At 42.4% G+C, this 16,543-nt stretch overlaps 1 protein-coding gene across 3 annotated transcripts in view; it reads left to right on the plus strand.

Moving 5' to 3' along the window:
- Positions 1-15,929, plus strand: part of EPB41L4B (erythrocyte membrane protein band 4.1 like 4B) — a 168,546-nt gene extending 152,617 nt beyond the window's left edge. Inside the window, exons 23-25 of one of the 3 annotated variants that reach the window (XM_048940112.1) lie at positions 6,801-6,869; positions 9,362-9,525; positions 11,326-15,929. In XM_048940112.1, the coding sequence (XP_048796069.1) occupies positions 6,801-6,869; positions 9,362-9,525; positions 11,326-11,395 (303 nt within the window). In that variant the 3' untranslated portion in view covers positions 11,396-15,929. The remainder of the gene's footprint in view (positions 1-6,800; positions 6,870-9,361; positions 9,526-11,325) is intronic. The other 2 variants (XM_048940114.1, XM_048940113.1) reach the window with 2 other exon arrangements.
- Positions 15,930-16,543: the final 614 nt, after the last annotated feature.

Genomic DNA, 16,543 nt, shown 5'->3' on the forward strand with positions numbered 1-16,543 from the left:
CAAGAATTAAATGTCTTCTCCAACATAGTCTCAAGGCAAAGCTACACTGTAAAGCTGAGCCAGGACATGCACTCCTTTCCAATGTGCTGTAGAAACACTGTGCTGACTTAATAATGGTATTTCCATCTTTGACTCCAGAACCTCTGAAACCACTTTGTTATCAACCCAGAAGTACAATCCTTAGAGCAAAGATCAACAGAGTTCTCTATCTGTGAGGGCAGTGTAAGAGAGCTGCTAATACAAACACAAATTAGTCCTTGCAAATTAATACAAAAGTTGGCATGAAGATTCAGAATTTTATCTTTACTACTATGTTTTCAGAGCTACTTCTAAATAGTATATGGCTTATACTATAATCACAAACTGCTATGTGTTAAGATCTGCAAAATGTTATGGCTTCAGCAAAGCCAAGCTCCAGCAGAGGCTGAGCCACGTACATCGTTTCCATGAACTCTCTTAAGCATCCATTTGGGAGCCAGAGATCACTGGAACCCAGCCAAGGAGCCATGCAGCCACTTCTTGACAACACCTCCTGGTAGGAAGGGTTGAGTAAAGTGACTATAAAAGGAAGGAAACTATCTGATGGAAAGTATTAGTCCTATTCTGCAAGGTCAGGTGAGACATCAAGAAGATAGCATCTGCTGTCAGCCACATTCCAGAATGGGTGAAATCAGCCCAGGACAAGGCTCATAGAAGGGCTGATGCGCAGCAGTGAGCAGAGGAACAGAATGCTCGTCATCCAAGGGGCACCTAAGAGAGGCTGGTTCAGAGAGGACACCAGGGAATGAACATAGTTCTCAAGGTGGCACAGCCTCAATTTACCAATAAGACATTTTTGGGACCTGTGGGAAGGGGAGCTTGGTACTGCAGTCCTGCGTTTGTGTGGAAGCCCAGGCCAAATAGTAAGTCAGAAGAGTCAAACAGCTGGATTCACTTAGGCTGGTTTTTAGATGCCAGTGGTGGTTGTCTGAAGCAAATTCTCAAACTCCAGTCCCTGTCAGTTCTTTGCAAGATGAGCAAGGGAGACCCGAAGACCAGATGGAGCTGGGGGAGAGATGTCACAGTGTTATCTCCACAGAAGGAACAGCAGAAGACAGGGTGATCACAAACACATGGTGTTTCCCTGGCTGAGCACAGAAACCCATCCTCTTCAGAAACTTCACATTTAGTGCCTTAGGGAGTTTTCAATGCCACATTTCTGCACAACTGCCCCTCTTCAATGTATGTGAATTGAATCTGTCTGCTGACACCTGGATATCAGTTCAACAAGCAGAAGAAATCCTACCTTCCTTGTAAAGGAGGTATTCTGGGATGCAATACATGTGGGACTCACACCTAGTTTGGTTCGTCAGGGCATTTTGTTCATACAGCCTTTTCCAAGATTGATTAAGCAACGGTATTACTGATTAAGATCTCTGTTCTGTCACAGGATTATTGGACTGATTTTTGCTCTGTGCACTCAGGCAGTGTTTAATGCCTACCTATTATGCTATTTCTATTGTCACATAAAGTGAGTGAACTGGGATTGGTACAATTTGAGTAATTGCTGGAACCAGGAACTACTTCCACTCAAAATAATCTGTTTGGCTATTAGGGTATCACGTGGTTAAAAACACCAAGAGCTCTTTTGTTTTCACATTTTCCACCTCGTTATTCATTTTTGCCACTGAAAAGATACGACAGCAGACAGGAGCTGTACTGAATGATTACAGGGTCCAGAATTGTATCACTTTTTGGAAAGTGAGTCTAATGGGTAACTTGTGCTTTAAGTGTGTCACTCGTCAGGACTGGGGAATGCTAATGCAATGTATTCCAGTAGTTTCGGGTGCTGTCTTTCTCTAGTTTGAAAAGCAGAAATAAATCTCTGTGCTGGAAGGAGGTGACAGTGTTTATCTTATAGCATGTATTTTTAAATAAAGCAAGGCAGAATATTCCTCTGGCTGTATGCGTATACTGAAAGAGATACTAACACCTTTCAGGTGTTAGCAGCTCTGCTTTTGCTCTGAGGCACAGGAAGCTGTTGAAGTGTTTGGCCAACAGTTTGCCTTGTGTCTGGCCAGTGTACAAAGCGACAGTGCACATCTCTTGACAGCACATAGCCTCTCCAGTGCGTTGTAAGGCCCCTGGTCAAGGTGCATGGGGTGGGCATAAAGCCAAGGGGAGTGAAGAACAGTGGCTGCATGTCAACAGCACAACATGGTATCGGAACCTGGTAGAATGTCTTGTGGCAGGGCAGTGGGTATCCTGGGTACTCTAAATGTAGGAGAAGATATCCAAATTAAGCATACTGTTCCCTAAAGCGTGGAAAGCATTTTTCTTTTTTGTAGTAGGAAAGACATTCTTAATATTCCCCTCTGATAGAAATACCCAAAATAGCTAATTTTATATCATTTAACACATTCCAACTACTGACTCACTTTCCACCAGTCTCCTGCAGTTTTCATTTCAGGTGGGAATTCTCACTTTGTCTCTCTGCACTTCTGTTTGCTTTTATGAGAACATTCATTTTCTTTTCCTTCTAACCCATTTGAAAGGTGTATCAGGAAAGTACAAGTGTTTTTACTGAGATTTTAAACTCTGTCCAGAGGAACGTTTTGCACAAATGCTCAGAGAAGGAGAATGTTCTCATCGTGCTGTCCGTTTTCTTCCTCCAACCTCCTTCATTCTAATGTGCAGTACAAATTTCAAGGAAAATTAATGCTGTTAATTCTTTCTAGTTGTGACAGATATCTCCGAAATACGTCAGCCCAATGGACAGCTAATAGTGTAACAAGAATCTTTGAGTACTAGCAGCAAATTATCTGTAGATAATTTTCACAGGTTTTTTGTTTTTTTTTTTCTTTTTTTTTTAAGAGCCAAGTGTTCTTTTAAGCTTAGTAAATTCTCAACCTGCCAAGCTAAACATTCTAGACAAGGAGCTACTTGTCCGATGCAGTTCTGCTATGGTGGTACACCCTGAGCATTCAAGCAAGGCATGCGAGGCTGTGAAATGAGCCCTCAGCATGTACAGGGCTGCTGGGGCATGCAGAGCCTTCACTCCCTTTCTACGCCATGCCCCTGTGACATGACAGGTACCTCCAGGGCCTTATTTTAAAATTGTTTTGTGGTTGTTGACTTTGACTATAAGACTGTTTTCACTCCTGTGGGGAGAACAGGTGTGGTTAAGATCTTGTTTTACACTTGAAAGTCTATCTATGCAAGAACGCAGCTCTGTCCTCTTGTTGCTCATGATGTTTCTGCAGCCTCTAGGATACCAGGTGGTCCTTCCTTCTCCCTCATCCCCTTGTATTTGCAATCCCAGATGAAGCCTGGAAGCTCCTGAAGGTCTCCAGGAATGGGAGAACGGCAGATCTGCCATAGATGGTGGAGGTGGCTCTGCTCCTCTTCCCTTCTCAGTTCCCAGGTGGTGACATTTAGGTCTTGGCCTCTGGTTCTAATCAGGGAGCAGTTCTGTTTTCTGAGCTACTTGGAGATTTGACACTACACAATAAATCCATCCCCAAGGCAGGGCTCAGGAAGTGACTGACATCAACACCGCTCTCCTGGAATGGTGGGGCAGGAGCAGGCAGGGTTTTCTTCCCCCTCTCAGGGGCTGGTGCAGCTGCTGTCCTCAGCCCACTGGTGGGCATAGTGGACATGCACAAGAAGGCTAACGTGTATTCTTGAGTAAAATGGCCTTTCAGATTTCCAAATGCAGTTTTATGTAAGCCAGATGCCTAACTGATGCTTTTCCTTACTTCCTCCCCATTTTACCTTAGACTCAGTCTGAAAAGAGTTCACAGAATTGCAGAGGTTGGAAGGGACCTGAAGAGATCATTCAGTCCAACACCCCTGCTAAAGCAGGTTCCCTGCTGCAGGTCACAAAGGAAGGTGTCCAGATGGATCTAGAATATAATATCCACATAGGAGACTCCACAATCTCTCTGGGCAACCTTTTCCAGTGCTCTGTCACCCTTATTGTAAAGAAGTTCTTCTGCATGTTATTACAGAACTTCCTATGTTCAACTTTTAGGCCATTACTCCTTCTCCTATTGCTACACACCACCAAGAAGAGCCTGGCCTGATCCATTTGCCTCCCACCTCCCTTTAGGTACTTATAGACATCAGTCTTCTTTTCTCCAGGCTGAACAGACCCAGCCTTTCCTCACATGGGAGGTGGTCCAGGCCCTTAATCATCTTTGTGGCCCTCTGCTGGACTCCTTCTAAGAGATCTGTCTTTTTTGATCCAGAGAGCCCAGAACTGGACACAGTAGTCTAAATGTGTTTCACCAGAGCAGAGTAAGAGGGGAGGATCACCTCTCTTGACCTGTTGGCCACACGCTTTTTAATGCACCCAGGATCCCGTTGGCCTTCTCGGCCACCAGGGCATGTTTCTGGCTTATGGCCAGCCTATTATCCACCAGGACACCCAGGTTCTTCTCCGCAGTGCTCCTTTCCACCAGGTCAGCCCCTAACCTGTACTGATGCACGTGGTTATTCCTCTCCAGGTTCAAGTGTTCTTGAGTATAATGAATTTTTCTGCACTTGGGTGGATTAGGATGCGATACCCATTTCCTTCTCAAATTATGAATAGATAAGGGCCTCTCACAGCACTGAGCAGGCAGCAACAGTGCTCTTATCAAAGCTCAGGGCAGGCAAACTAACAAATTGCTCAAACTGTGCCATCTGAGCAGCAGAAAGAAACAAGATGAAAAGAAAGACTAAATCCTAAAAGCTGAGCAGGATGGCTTCTCTTTCTCACTCTTAAATTGAACACATTTATGCTTTATTTTTTTCCCTCTGTCCCTTAATTTCTGTTTTCAGCTTCATTAAAATGCCAGAAATTGGTGGGTTTGGAACCTACAGAGCCTTTCATTTGTCAGGATTGTTTTATTCCTGAGGTTAAATAAGCACAGCTCCTTTAGAGAGGAATTCCTGCTGATAACTAAGCCAGATTATCTGGTTTTTGCTGGCCTCTGCCATAGGCACAGTTCACAGCACTGATTTTACAAGAAGGAGATCTGCACCGCTACATGCCCCGGCGTGCTGACAGGGCTGGCTGTCCCTGTACACCTCTGCTCCCAAACCTCAGTGGGCTCCTGAAAATTGTTCTGTGTCATTTTTCTTTTCTATATTCAGTAACTGCTCTTCATTTCCTTAATGAGCCCAACCTGCAAAATGAGAAAGATGTTGCTGGTAGCACATCAGACTCAACCTGCCTATCTATGAGCAATCAATTGTCCGTCCCTGTGCTGCTCTGCCCTTGGATAAAAGACTGCACCTGTAGTGGAGCATGCCTGTGCTTTGTCCTGTACTGTTTGTACCTGCAAGGAACTGTTGTGTCAATGCCAAGAGTAGGTTCAACCAGCAACATACGCTTTACTAAAACAAGATTATACATACATCTATTTAAAAAAGTGAGATTTTCTTGAATGTATTTGCACAGGAAATTGTAATTTAAAACATTTTTCCTTTGCACAGTTGTTTGTTCACTTGCACCTCTGTGATTATAGCCACCTCTGTTCTGTTAAAAAAGGTATGTATCTTTGCCATCTATAATCCGTGTGTGTATGAAGCCTGACAATTAAGGCCAGACTCATTCCATGTATTTGCAGAGTTAGCCCTACAGATGGCTGTTAATTTCCCTGGGCATCCTTATAAGCCAAATATGTTTCTGTTATTTTATTTGCAAAATAAACACTATACACTTAATTATATTTGATGTCATAATTTCAGGTTTTTCTTTGGCTTACAAGGGCTTAGGGTCCTCAGGCTAGCTGTCTTGATTATCCAACAGCAGTTCTGTAGCTGGAGGTAGTGAATTATGCTTGAAAACATGCACACCAAATGCATAGCGTTTTCTATAATAAAGTGAAAAACACACCTGTACACTGAAAAATGTGGGTTTTTTTTCTAAAATGGAAAGTGTGAAGTGCCATTCAAAGCATCTGATATTTTATCTTCCTGTTGAATGAATGAGAAATGTCTGCACTCCAGAGAGGAAAATCATGAGAAACACCACATGCAGTGGAGCAGGGCAGAAGTTGTTTCCACTCTGAATGTTTCCTTAATTTCCATTAACATTTGAAGTAGTTCTAAGGGCAGAAGTGACTTCCAGCAGGCCGTGGGGCAAGTGACAGTATACTTGGGGCTGAGCCCTGGTCATTCTTAGCCCTCTCTGCCCAGGGGACCAGGGACATGCTCATCTCTGACTGTGACCCCAAGTCCTGTGATGAAAACCCCCAAAACTCATCCCTGATTGGCAGCCCACAGCTGGATGCAGGCAGCCAGGTCCCAGCAAATGCCTGAAGCAAACCACTGTCCACAGGGCTTGTTTTACAGAGAGTTGTCTTTCGATCCCATCTCAGTGATTGTTTGTCTTGGGCAGCAACTGTGTAACAGAAAATTTGGAGGTCCGAAATATGTATGGCATAAATAAAGTTCTTCAGATGAAGTTTCTGCAATGGAAAAAAAAAAAAAAAAAAAAAAAGGTTCCTGTACTTTATATTGCATATTTTACAATGTGGTGTTCACTGAAGGAAGCAGGTAATGATCTGATGACTGTTTACAGGATTGAAAGGTACTTCGTGTGCATAACAAATTTGTGTCTCTCAGGTTTTCATATTTATGCTTTGACGGTTCCTCATCAGGTTTCTGTATGCATTTCTGGAGGGGTCTTTTCTGGTCTGGTCCAAGCGCTGCTGAACTGCTCTGATTTGTTGGATGTGTCACTGTAGTTGCAATGCTTTGCTGCTTTTTTTTTTTTTCTTTTCCATTTTTATGCTCTGAAAGTAACATCTTTTTCTTTATCTTTTTTAAAGATAAAGACATTCCCTGCTGATACATCTAATCCTTTTTTCGATCCTTTTACAACAGTACCACAGTTTTCTGTAAGTAGAATGTGCAACTGAAAAGCTGTGTATTTAACACAATTCCAAGGAATAATTTAACAGTATTAGAAACATATGCATTAAGCAGTCCTCAAAAAAGATAAACTCCAAACAGACTTTAGAGTGCAAATCTGTTAAATATTCCCATTATGCAAATAATGAACGTGCCTGCATTCAGATACTGATGCATACTGGACAGAGGACTAAGAGTCAACTGATGAAGCTCGCTGCTAATGCAGCCAGTCCTCAAACACTGCTCTGCTCAGAGCTGCTGAGGGCTCACACAAAGCTCAACAGCATCTTTCCAAGGGTGTGGGGATAGATGACTTAGTCCTCTCTCTAGCGACTGCATGGCCTGCTGCCTGAAACTGCCTGCTGTGCCATCACAAAAAGAAGCCGGATTTTCACCGAATTTGCATCTGAATTTTGAGGAAGAATTATAGTTAGCATGTTGATGACTACAGTGGTATCCTTGTTTAAACTCCTGTGTTTACTTAATAACCCAAGTCAAATATTAGACTTAATTCTTACTAAACTTTCAGAGATGGTGGGATTTAGAGCTTTTGGTAAACTGTGTGTGCATATGAACAATCATTACACAACTCAAAAAGAAGTCCAATCCAAGCCCTACTTTAAAGGTAGAACATTATGTAATAAGTGTGACAAAATAATCTACAGACAATTCAGAGAATTTTAAAAGATTTTTGAGCACTTAATATAATGCAATATGGGATGTGGAACTCTGATTATAACCCTTCCCATTCTTTCCAGTATGAGGAGTGGTTCTGGTTTGTAAGCAACGTTCCCTGCCTCTAGTAGTAAACCGCAGTAACTTCTGTTTTGTCAAATTACATCGACAGAATCAAGCATTTCAGACTTCAACCATAGCTTTTACTGGTAGCAGCAATTTATATCCAGCACAGAATCAGAGTCGTATAACTCACTGCTGGGCCATATGCAGTGACTGGCTGCACTTATTGATTTAAAGAAAGAGGCTTTTCTTTCACAATAAACCTGATCATAGGACTGGATCTAAATGCTGCTTTTCCCCAGCAAAGTATTTGAAAGGTAGAGTTAGTCCTGCAGCTGGATATCACTCAAGTATCCTCCAGACATAGTCCCTGATGGCTACCAGCATTTCTGACTCCAGTTCCTTGTTTTGTTTTCCTTTTCCCTGCTTCCCCTTCACTTTTTCTTATTTATTCATTTATTTTGCTTGGAACAGAACATTGAAATGTTATTGAGGTCATGGCTTCTAATTTTGTGGTGTATATGCAATGATGTTGAGGAAAAAACGCACAGAATTTTGTTTCCTATAATCTTTAAAAAGAAGGTTCATGCCAGGAACCCCTCCAAATTTCAGAAATTTCAAGTAGGCTTAATGGCCATACTGCCAGTGGGTAGAAGTCACACAGACTTAAGTTAATGGAATTGTATCTGTTTAGACCAGCAAAATATTTTTTTCAAATATACGTAAATATGTAAATGCATACATATATAAAAAGATGCATTATATATGTACAGTAAAACCATTATCCCAAGCAAACACACTTTAGGACTCAGGACAAATCTTTAGCAAGTGTAATTTGCCATAGCACTGCTGTTTCAGTAGGGCTGGGAGAACTTACATCAGCTTCACAGGTAGTGCTGCTGCTCATACTCATCCCTTAGAGGATGGAATATCAAAGTGATGTCCCTGTAGCCTGTCAGGCTGAGATGAGTGAGGGAGGAGTCTGAACAGGATATATTAGCCAGTATTTACATGTAAGATTGACTGGGATTAAGGAAGGAGACTTTCTTTAGTTGCTTTTACGCTTTCCATTTTCTTAATTTCATGGAATTGATGGAATTCCCGTTGCTTCAGAGCTTCTCTTGGAGCACATCACATGCTTTTAGTTGAAACACGAGCAAGGACATGCTAAGAAGGACAGAAAGAAAATGAACCTAATACAGCTATGCTTTCCTAGGCCCAAATAATTGTACCACTGGTTGAATTTGTGGTTGTTTCTTTTTTTTTAGCATTAATGCCATGTGGCTTGCAGATTTTGAGGAAAAAAATTAAGAAAGGAAATTTGCTATTTACATAGCTGGATAAATATCATATGCTCCCTTATGATGGTGACTTTTCTTCCTCCCTGCTGCAAAGTCTGAACAGAAGTTGCCATGATAGAAATCCAGCAGGAGTGCACCCCAAAGGTCCCAAGGTACTGGCAGCCTGCAGTTGCTCCATGATCTTCCCAGATCACACATACAGCTTAGTGCTACCCACTGAGGTTTGGCACAAGAAAGAGTCCCTGACAGTAAGTTGTGAATGCTGACAGCAGAGTTGGCCGCTCCACGAACACGCAGCTTGCACTGCAAGCTGCAGCCTCTCCTTCTCTTTATTAGCTGCTGGTATTGAGGGTTTGGCAATGAATAGGACTGAAGTGAGCAAGAGCGGTAGAAGCTAATCTACACTCTTTTCTTTCCCTGTCTGTGTGCATCTTTTGTAGGCAGAGTTCACAGACAGCAAATTGCAGTGCTGTGCGGTGCAGTCATCTCCCAAGCTTTCTCCGGTACCGAAATCTCCTGTTCTGAGATCCCTGGCAGAGCCTGTGCCAACTCCAACAGTGCAGACAATATACACGTCACATAAACCGATATCGCTGGCGGACAGGTACTGTGCAGCTCTTTCACACTCTGTGCATAAGGGAATTGGTGAGATATCTCTTTTTCTGTCTTAACTGCAGTGGGGAAAGTTCACCTTCTTTCTAAAGTGCCTTTTTACCCCCGATACCAAAAGATTTTCAGTTGCTTCTCGATACTCAGAAGAGGTGGGTTTTGTAGGGAAGTAACTAGACTTCACATCTCTGAGGCAAGAGAACCAAAAAATCAAAACAAAACCACAAGAACTTAATTAACTGCTGCAGCCAGCAGTGTACCATTTATATAGTCAATGGCCTGGAGAGAAAAGGTTGTGCAGATTTTCCTCAGACAAGTCATGTTCCTTGAACTATGGTTTTCCTTTAATAATTGCTATATTCCAATTTGTTTTTTGATATTAAATGTCCATGGGGGGGAAGCTGAAATTAAGAAATATCTGCCCTTCTAAATAAAAAACAGACACCAGTTTTCTTGTTTTCTTACTTTGTCCTCTTGGTTTTTTTTTGTTTCAGTTTGTTGTTTTTTTTTCCTGTAATGTCAGCCTACAGTGATATTTCTTATAGTTTCTCAGAAAAACAAGCCATTCCATCTTTCCACTGCATTCAGTTTCTATTCCTCCATCCTATCAGTTCTGCACATTGGCTTCTTATTTCACAGTTTAATCAAAGCTGAATTTCCCAATCTGATGATTTACTGAATACAAATGTAGGAGTGGATATACTCAGTACTTTTGGAACACAAAAGGTCTGAAGCTTATGTCCAATAGAAAAATATTTCCTTGGCATTATGATACATTAGATGCTTCAATTTTGGATTTCCGGTCAATTCCCACTATCATTTGTTTAGTATTTTTGCAGATACTGGTTTAATTGCACCTGCACACTTGGTCAACACTTCTAACTCACCTTAAAATGTGTTGTTACAGTGAAAGTGTAATTGTGAAGCTGTAGTGCTAAACTAAAAGAGGGGAGATTTAGGTTAGACATTAGGAGGAAATTCTTTACTCAGAGGACAGTGAAGCACTGGCACAGTGTGCCCCGAGAAGCTGTGGGGGTCCCATTCTGGGAGGTACTCAAGGCCAGGTTGCATGGGGCCCTGGGCAGCCTGAGCTGGTGAGGGCAGCCCTGCCCATGGCATGGGGTTGGAACTGGGTGATCCTAAGGTACTTTTCAACCTAAGACATTCTATAATTGTATAATTGTCCATAATGGACAAAAACTGGCAAAATGTCTCCATAATGCTTTCCAAGCATTAGCCACCGAACCCTCAGAACAACACAGTTGCTTTCCTTCCCAATTTTTGCTATTTATTAGAAATGGGACCAGCAGCTCAGGGCACTCCCAGTGAGAGATTTGGTGTTGTGAGCAAGGACATCCAAGCTCTGCTTCCCCTACCCTGACCTGTGCACGTGAAGTAAATTCAGTGTAGGTGGATGTCCATCCAACTCACACATTGCTGAGGAGCAGAGGGCTGTAACACCGTTCTTTTGAGAGCTGGCATTTACTGTAGCTGTTTTGCTTTATTTTTTGAGTCCTCATCCAGCTCCCTTTGAAATCGGTAGCCTTTAGCAGGAGTGAGGTTAAAACATAAACAGTTTAGCCATGTGGGTTTTTCTGTGTCTTTCTACTTGCTTCTGTTTGCTCTTCAGAAATATCAAGCTTTTGAATCAGCCATCAGTTATCAGCCTTTTCACTGAATTGAGTCTGACCTTTTTCCCCCTCTTTTGGTATTTCAAAAATGTTAATTATTTTAAATTGAAATCTGAGACTTATTGTGTTTCCCATAATTGGCTGTTTGTGCATTAATTACACAGCGCTGAGACTCTGAGGCGTGAACTTGAGAGAGAGAAAATGATGAAAAGACTCTTGATGACAGAATTATGAAATTCTCGCTTCCGTCTGATGGAGAATGGATTGGGGCCTTTCATGTGCCTTCTGTCTGTTTACATTCCTCTGCTTCTGTGTACTCAACATAATGCATCGGGAAAACGTGTGATATTCCTGACTCGCCTGGATTCACTACGGTTGGTTAAAATTCAGTCTTGGCTAGACTTTAACTTGAAGGAGTTCCTTTATTCGTTTGCTGCTGGGAAATAAACCTTCAATCCTTTCTCTCTCCTGAGATTTTATACTATTAACACAGTTAATTTCAGGTTTGGTTTTGGTAAATCTAGGGTAAAAAGGATCAGCAAGGAGCAAACTGATCTCTATTGGGAAACACTGTTCTGTACATATGTTAATAAGTGCACAGAAATTAATGTTATGCAGAATATTTTGATAGTAACATAGAAAATATGTCATTTTGTACAACTGAAAATTGCAATGAGCTACTGCTATTTGTTAAAGAACCGTTTTTAAAGCAGAAGAATGATTATTACTTCCTAACCCCAGGACTGTTAGTCTCCACAGAAAAACGAGTGGCTGTCTTACTAAATTCCTAACCTTAACCTTTACTCAGAGATACAAATAGCTGCAGGGGGAGGACACCTCTCCACACAGGTGTACACACCCAACACTCCCCATAGTCTGCCTTCTCAACCTCAACCTGAAACTAAATCTTACTTTATTTCCATTAATGATTTAAAAAAAAAAAAACAGTTGTTTAAAGCAATTTGATACTGACTCTCTAGCTTGATACTTTTTGTAACTTGGTGGGAAGTTCTAGCTTCCCCATGTTGCTGGGCACTCAGGCTTGCCCACACATAGATGGCTCCAGCTACAAAGCTTGGGCAGCACGAGTACAGCTAGCACAGCCAGGGTGCTTCCCCTCTCTGATTCACCTTCCTGCTGCATTGATTTATCGATCACATTAAAAATAATACAAATAGTTTGTGGAACAGAGTTGGGTGGGTGTTCTCATTAGCAGGACTGCAGCTTCAAGGAGTGTGTTGTGGTATACAGGTAATATGACCAACAGTTTCCTAAATTTTAAAGAGCAGTTCTCCATTTCCCCCTGTCCAGCAGTGCAGGGTTGCCTACAAAGCTACTAACAACTGACTGTCAGCTACGAGATACTATTCCAACAGGAAAGCTTTTGTGTGTTTTGTATGGCTGAAGATGTATATTTTTCTGTTACTCTGTACTCTGTGTTCTCTGGTTTGTACTAAGATAAAAGATTGTCCTTAATTTGATACTGATTACGATGGCTTTATCTCAGCTTAACCCGTTTGTTTGTGTGGAGGCTGGGAAGTGATTGCTGTGAGACTGAGTTTCCTTCAGTTAGCTTGTGCTCTTCTGCCTTCTCTTCGAGAGGAGAAATCTTGAGAGCATCACATGACTGTGGATTGCAATGTTAGAGGTATAAAATGACTTGTCTATCTTAGATTTACTGGGACACGAAACTAGCATGAGGCTTCCCAGTTAAAATCCAGCACCCCAAACCTTTCCGGTTACCGTGAAATGGGGACAAATAAACAGTACAACTGTGAGGTAGAAATCCGCAATGCAAAATGCAATGATATAGCTCAACATCAGGAATGGGCACAAGGAGTCATAGAAACACACCTGGACTGCAGATTTCAGAGCACTCCGATGACATTGCTGGGTAATCAGACACAACCTGTATGCTGTCCGGCTTCTGGTTATGGTGCCAAGGCGAATGTTTTCATGTACCTCTCCATCAGTCTGAGGTTATTAAAAATGAATTAGGAACATTAAATCGCTGTGAAGAGATCAGAAAGGAAGGGAACATGTAACACACATCAAAGTCTGCATCTTCTGTCTCCCATTTCTCCTTGTTCACCACTTCTCTAAAGGTCCCGATGGAAGGAGGAGGAGCAGCACCTTTGTCCACATCCAAACAGAACTGAGCACTGGAAAGAACAAATAAACAAAAACTCTAATTAGAGATCCTGTTTCAGGAAAGTAAAGTAGGTTTGCAAATGGCACAGCACTGGCCCTATCTGGACCTGGTCTGCTACCTGCAGTTAGGCAGTGCCCACTTCCATGTGATCCGGTGGCTGTTTCACAAAGTCATCACTGAGAGAAAAACAAAGGAAATCAAATTTGAGTGCACGCTTTGGTTGTACTGATTGCCTTGGAATGGACATTGAGAACCCTGCAATGTGCCTTCAGGTCTGGGGGTAAACATCCAGTTCCCTGCATTAGGGCAGTCTGGTCACATACGCAAAAGCCTTTAGTAAAATGGAATGCCTGACTCAGACCAGCCCTTCTGATTTTCTTGCTCATCAACAAGCTATTAGTTTATTTTTTTAAGTGCAGCCTTTTACTTCTGTTGTCTAAAAATTCTTACGCTAAATTATTCAGAACCGGAAAGCAAAAAATGTGAACCAAGGTGACTTTGCAGTGGCCCATGTCCCCACAGCTGGGGCTGCTCTGGCCTAGCTGATCTCCTCTGTCCCCCCAAATGGAGAGGGAAAGGCTCGTGTGGTCACTCAGTTCCAGTGGGGCATTTCCCAAAAACCCCCACATACGTTGCCTTGTCTTGTTTTAGTGTCTTATCTACTGGCTGCCACTGTTTCCTGTTCTGCAGTCTAATGGAGCTTTATTTAACACATTAGACTGATACTGAACTAAACTTTTAGCTGCATAATGTCATCATGTTGTTCTATCTTATTATGTATTTTCTTCAGCCACGCCTAAGCATTTCAGTTTCTACATCCTTTGAATATCAAACACTCCTGCCTCGCCTCCAGTTGGAAATCATAACTTTAGGACACCTGCGATCCAAACTACAGCAAACAAGACAATGTCAACATGAACATATGCTGGGGGCATATAGTCTAGGTTTGCCCCTAGGCTTTAACTTTACAGGTGTGAAAGGATACTCTGCCCAAAGGAATGTCTATAAAATAGTGCAGAAGTATCTGAGCTAGCTTTAATGAGCTTGCATATGTAGTTGTGGCAGCATGAAGCCCAGCACAGGCTATCATTATCATGTACATTGACACATGTAAAGATAACACATTTAAACAGCAGCCTTCTGAAGCATGGTCTCCAGAGCTAGTGACAGAACGGGGTGGCTGGAAGGAAACCTGCCCTCCAGCCTTCCAGGGACAGGGTTCATCTCACCTAATGCTATATGTCCAGCTCTCACCTGCAGAGAGATCCAAGGGACTGCCTTCCAGAGGTGCCTCTGACTTCAGTGTCTACTTTTGAATTGCTTATAGTTAAGTGAGATGAATCCTGCCCTCTGTCCCTCTGGTTAGGCCTACATTGCAAGCCCTTGCCAACAAGGCTACACCATCTAGGGGTCCTTTGAGATTCGATTTGTGACCAGCATAGCTCTGTAAGCAAGAACTAGCTCATTAGATGTAAATATGCCACCGAACGCCCTGTTGTCAGAACAGCTTTCTTCCCTCACGGGGGGGGGGAGCAAAGAGCTGGGACAGCCGCCACTGGCTGGAGCTGAGAGGCATCAGCTGGTGTTATGAGACCAGGACAGCTGGGGATGCTTCCTGTATGGCCACACTGGCAAAGCCTCTGGGGCTCCCAGCTTTCAGCAGAGCCCAACAGGGCACCCTGACCTGGCAGGCAGAGCTCTGCTTTCAAGTGTGAAGTTGCCAATTGGCAGAATGCAAGGTTGTCATGCTTCAGTGATTCAAGCAAAATTTAGCGGCCAATTCAGCAGCTATGCAAGGAGTTAAATATTTTCTCATATTGCAATCTCTTATGGAAGCCAACAAGCCAACCAATTGTGGCTCATTTTTGTGTGGTTCAGGTGTTTTCACTATTTTGTTTAAAAGGGGATAATGGGGTTTTCGAGATCCCCGGTCTCAATCAGATCCCACACTGTGTGCAGATCTCTCATGTTCAAATGTACTCAGCTCTCCTGGAAATGCAGTGTTTGAAAATTAACTCCTGGGAAGCTTTAGCTCGTGGCTTCACATCTCTCTTGATACAGGACCCTATGTGCTCATGAAACAGAGCTGGCAATGCAGGGAAATGTTTCATTGGAGGCAGCACCATGTTTTGTTTGAACTGTTTATGAATATCATTTGTTTTTCTTTTCTTTTTTCTGTTTATTCTTCTGAATACATTTCTGGTTCATTGGCTACAAAAACCTACTCGTAATTATGCAACGGAATATTGTTTCCTTCTTTTCTTCTATTTTCTTTTCTTTATTTCTATTTTTTTTTTAATTTTGATGTCCTGATGTTTAAGGAGTTTGCAATAAATATACTGGTGCTGATCTGTAATTGCATGTAAGATCAGCCTCACAACTGTGTTTTGTAAAGTTAAGTGCCGTAAAAGAACCCATGGGAAGGAGAAGGAAGAGAGGGAGTGAGGGGAGGAGAAGGCTTCTCTGGCAGCTGCAGCCTAGGCTGGTGGGCAGCAGCTTTAAGGAAAGATTGCTCACCTCGTTTTGTTCCATCTGGGTAGCAGCATGTATCACCAGACAGTGTGAGATGGCATTTTGTTGAAAACATGCCTGGAGAGAAACTTTTACGGCTCAGCTGTTTACCTGTTCCTGTATTCATGCCTGCAATAAATGAGATGAAAAATAAATCATGGAGTCTGAGCAATTTGTAGTCAGATGAGTGATTTAGGAGGCATGGGACCTCCTAAACATGTATATAACCTTCCATGAACACATACATAAGGGAAACACGTGGTCGAGTTGTATGTGCTGGTTATCTGTGGGCCCTCAGTAGGGCACACTCTGCTGAACTTCACAGCAATGGAACCTTGGTGAGACCAAGGCAGAGCTACATGAACCATGGCATGCTGCTGGTGTCTGAGCTGGGTCCCCAGTGTAGCAAAAGGCATTGCTGGGATGCAGGGCTGGGGATAAGGCATCCACTGCACTCAGGGCTGAGAGACCCCAACTTTCTGAGCTGCTCTGTGAAGGAAAATGCAATAAATATGTAAATATGTTAAAAAGTATTCTAAAATATAATTGTAAGTAGTTTTTGTTTAAATGCAATTAAAACATTTCACTTAGATTTTGTCCTTGGTCTTGCCAGCCTTTCAGTCTAATGGAAAGCTGCTTCAGAATGAAACATTTCTACTTTCTTTTGTTCAAAGATCTCTAAATTAGGACATTTTCACATTCACTTTCCCAATGCATTT

Source organism: Lagopus muta, chromosome 3 (assembly GCF_023343835.1).
Source record: "Lagopus muta isolate bLagMut1 chromosome 3, bLagMut1 primary, whole genome shotgun sequence".
Classification (NCBI taxonomy): domain Eukaryota; kingdom Metazoa; phylum Chordata; class Aves; order Galliformes; family Phasianidae; genus Lagopus; species Lagopus muta.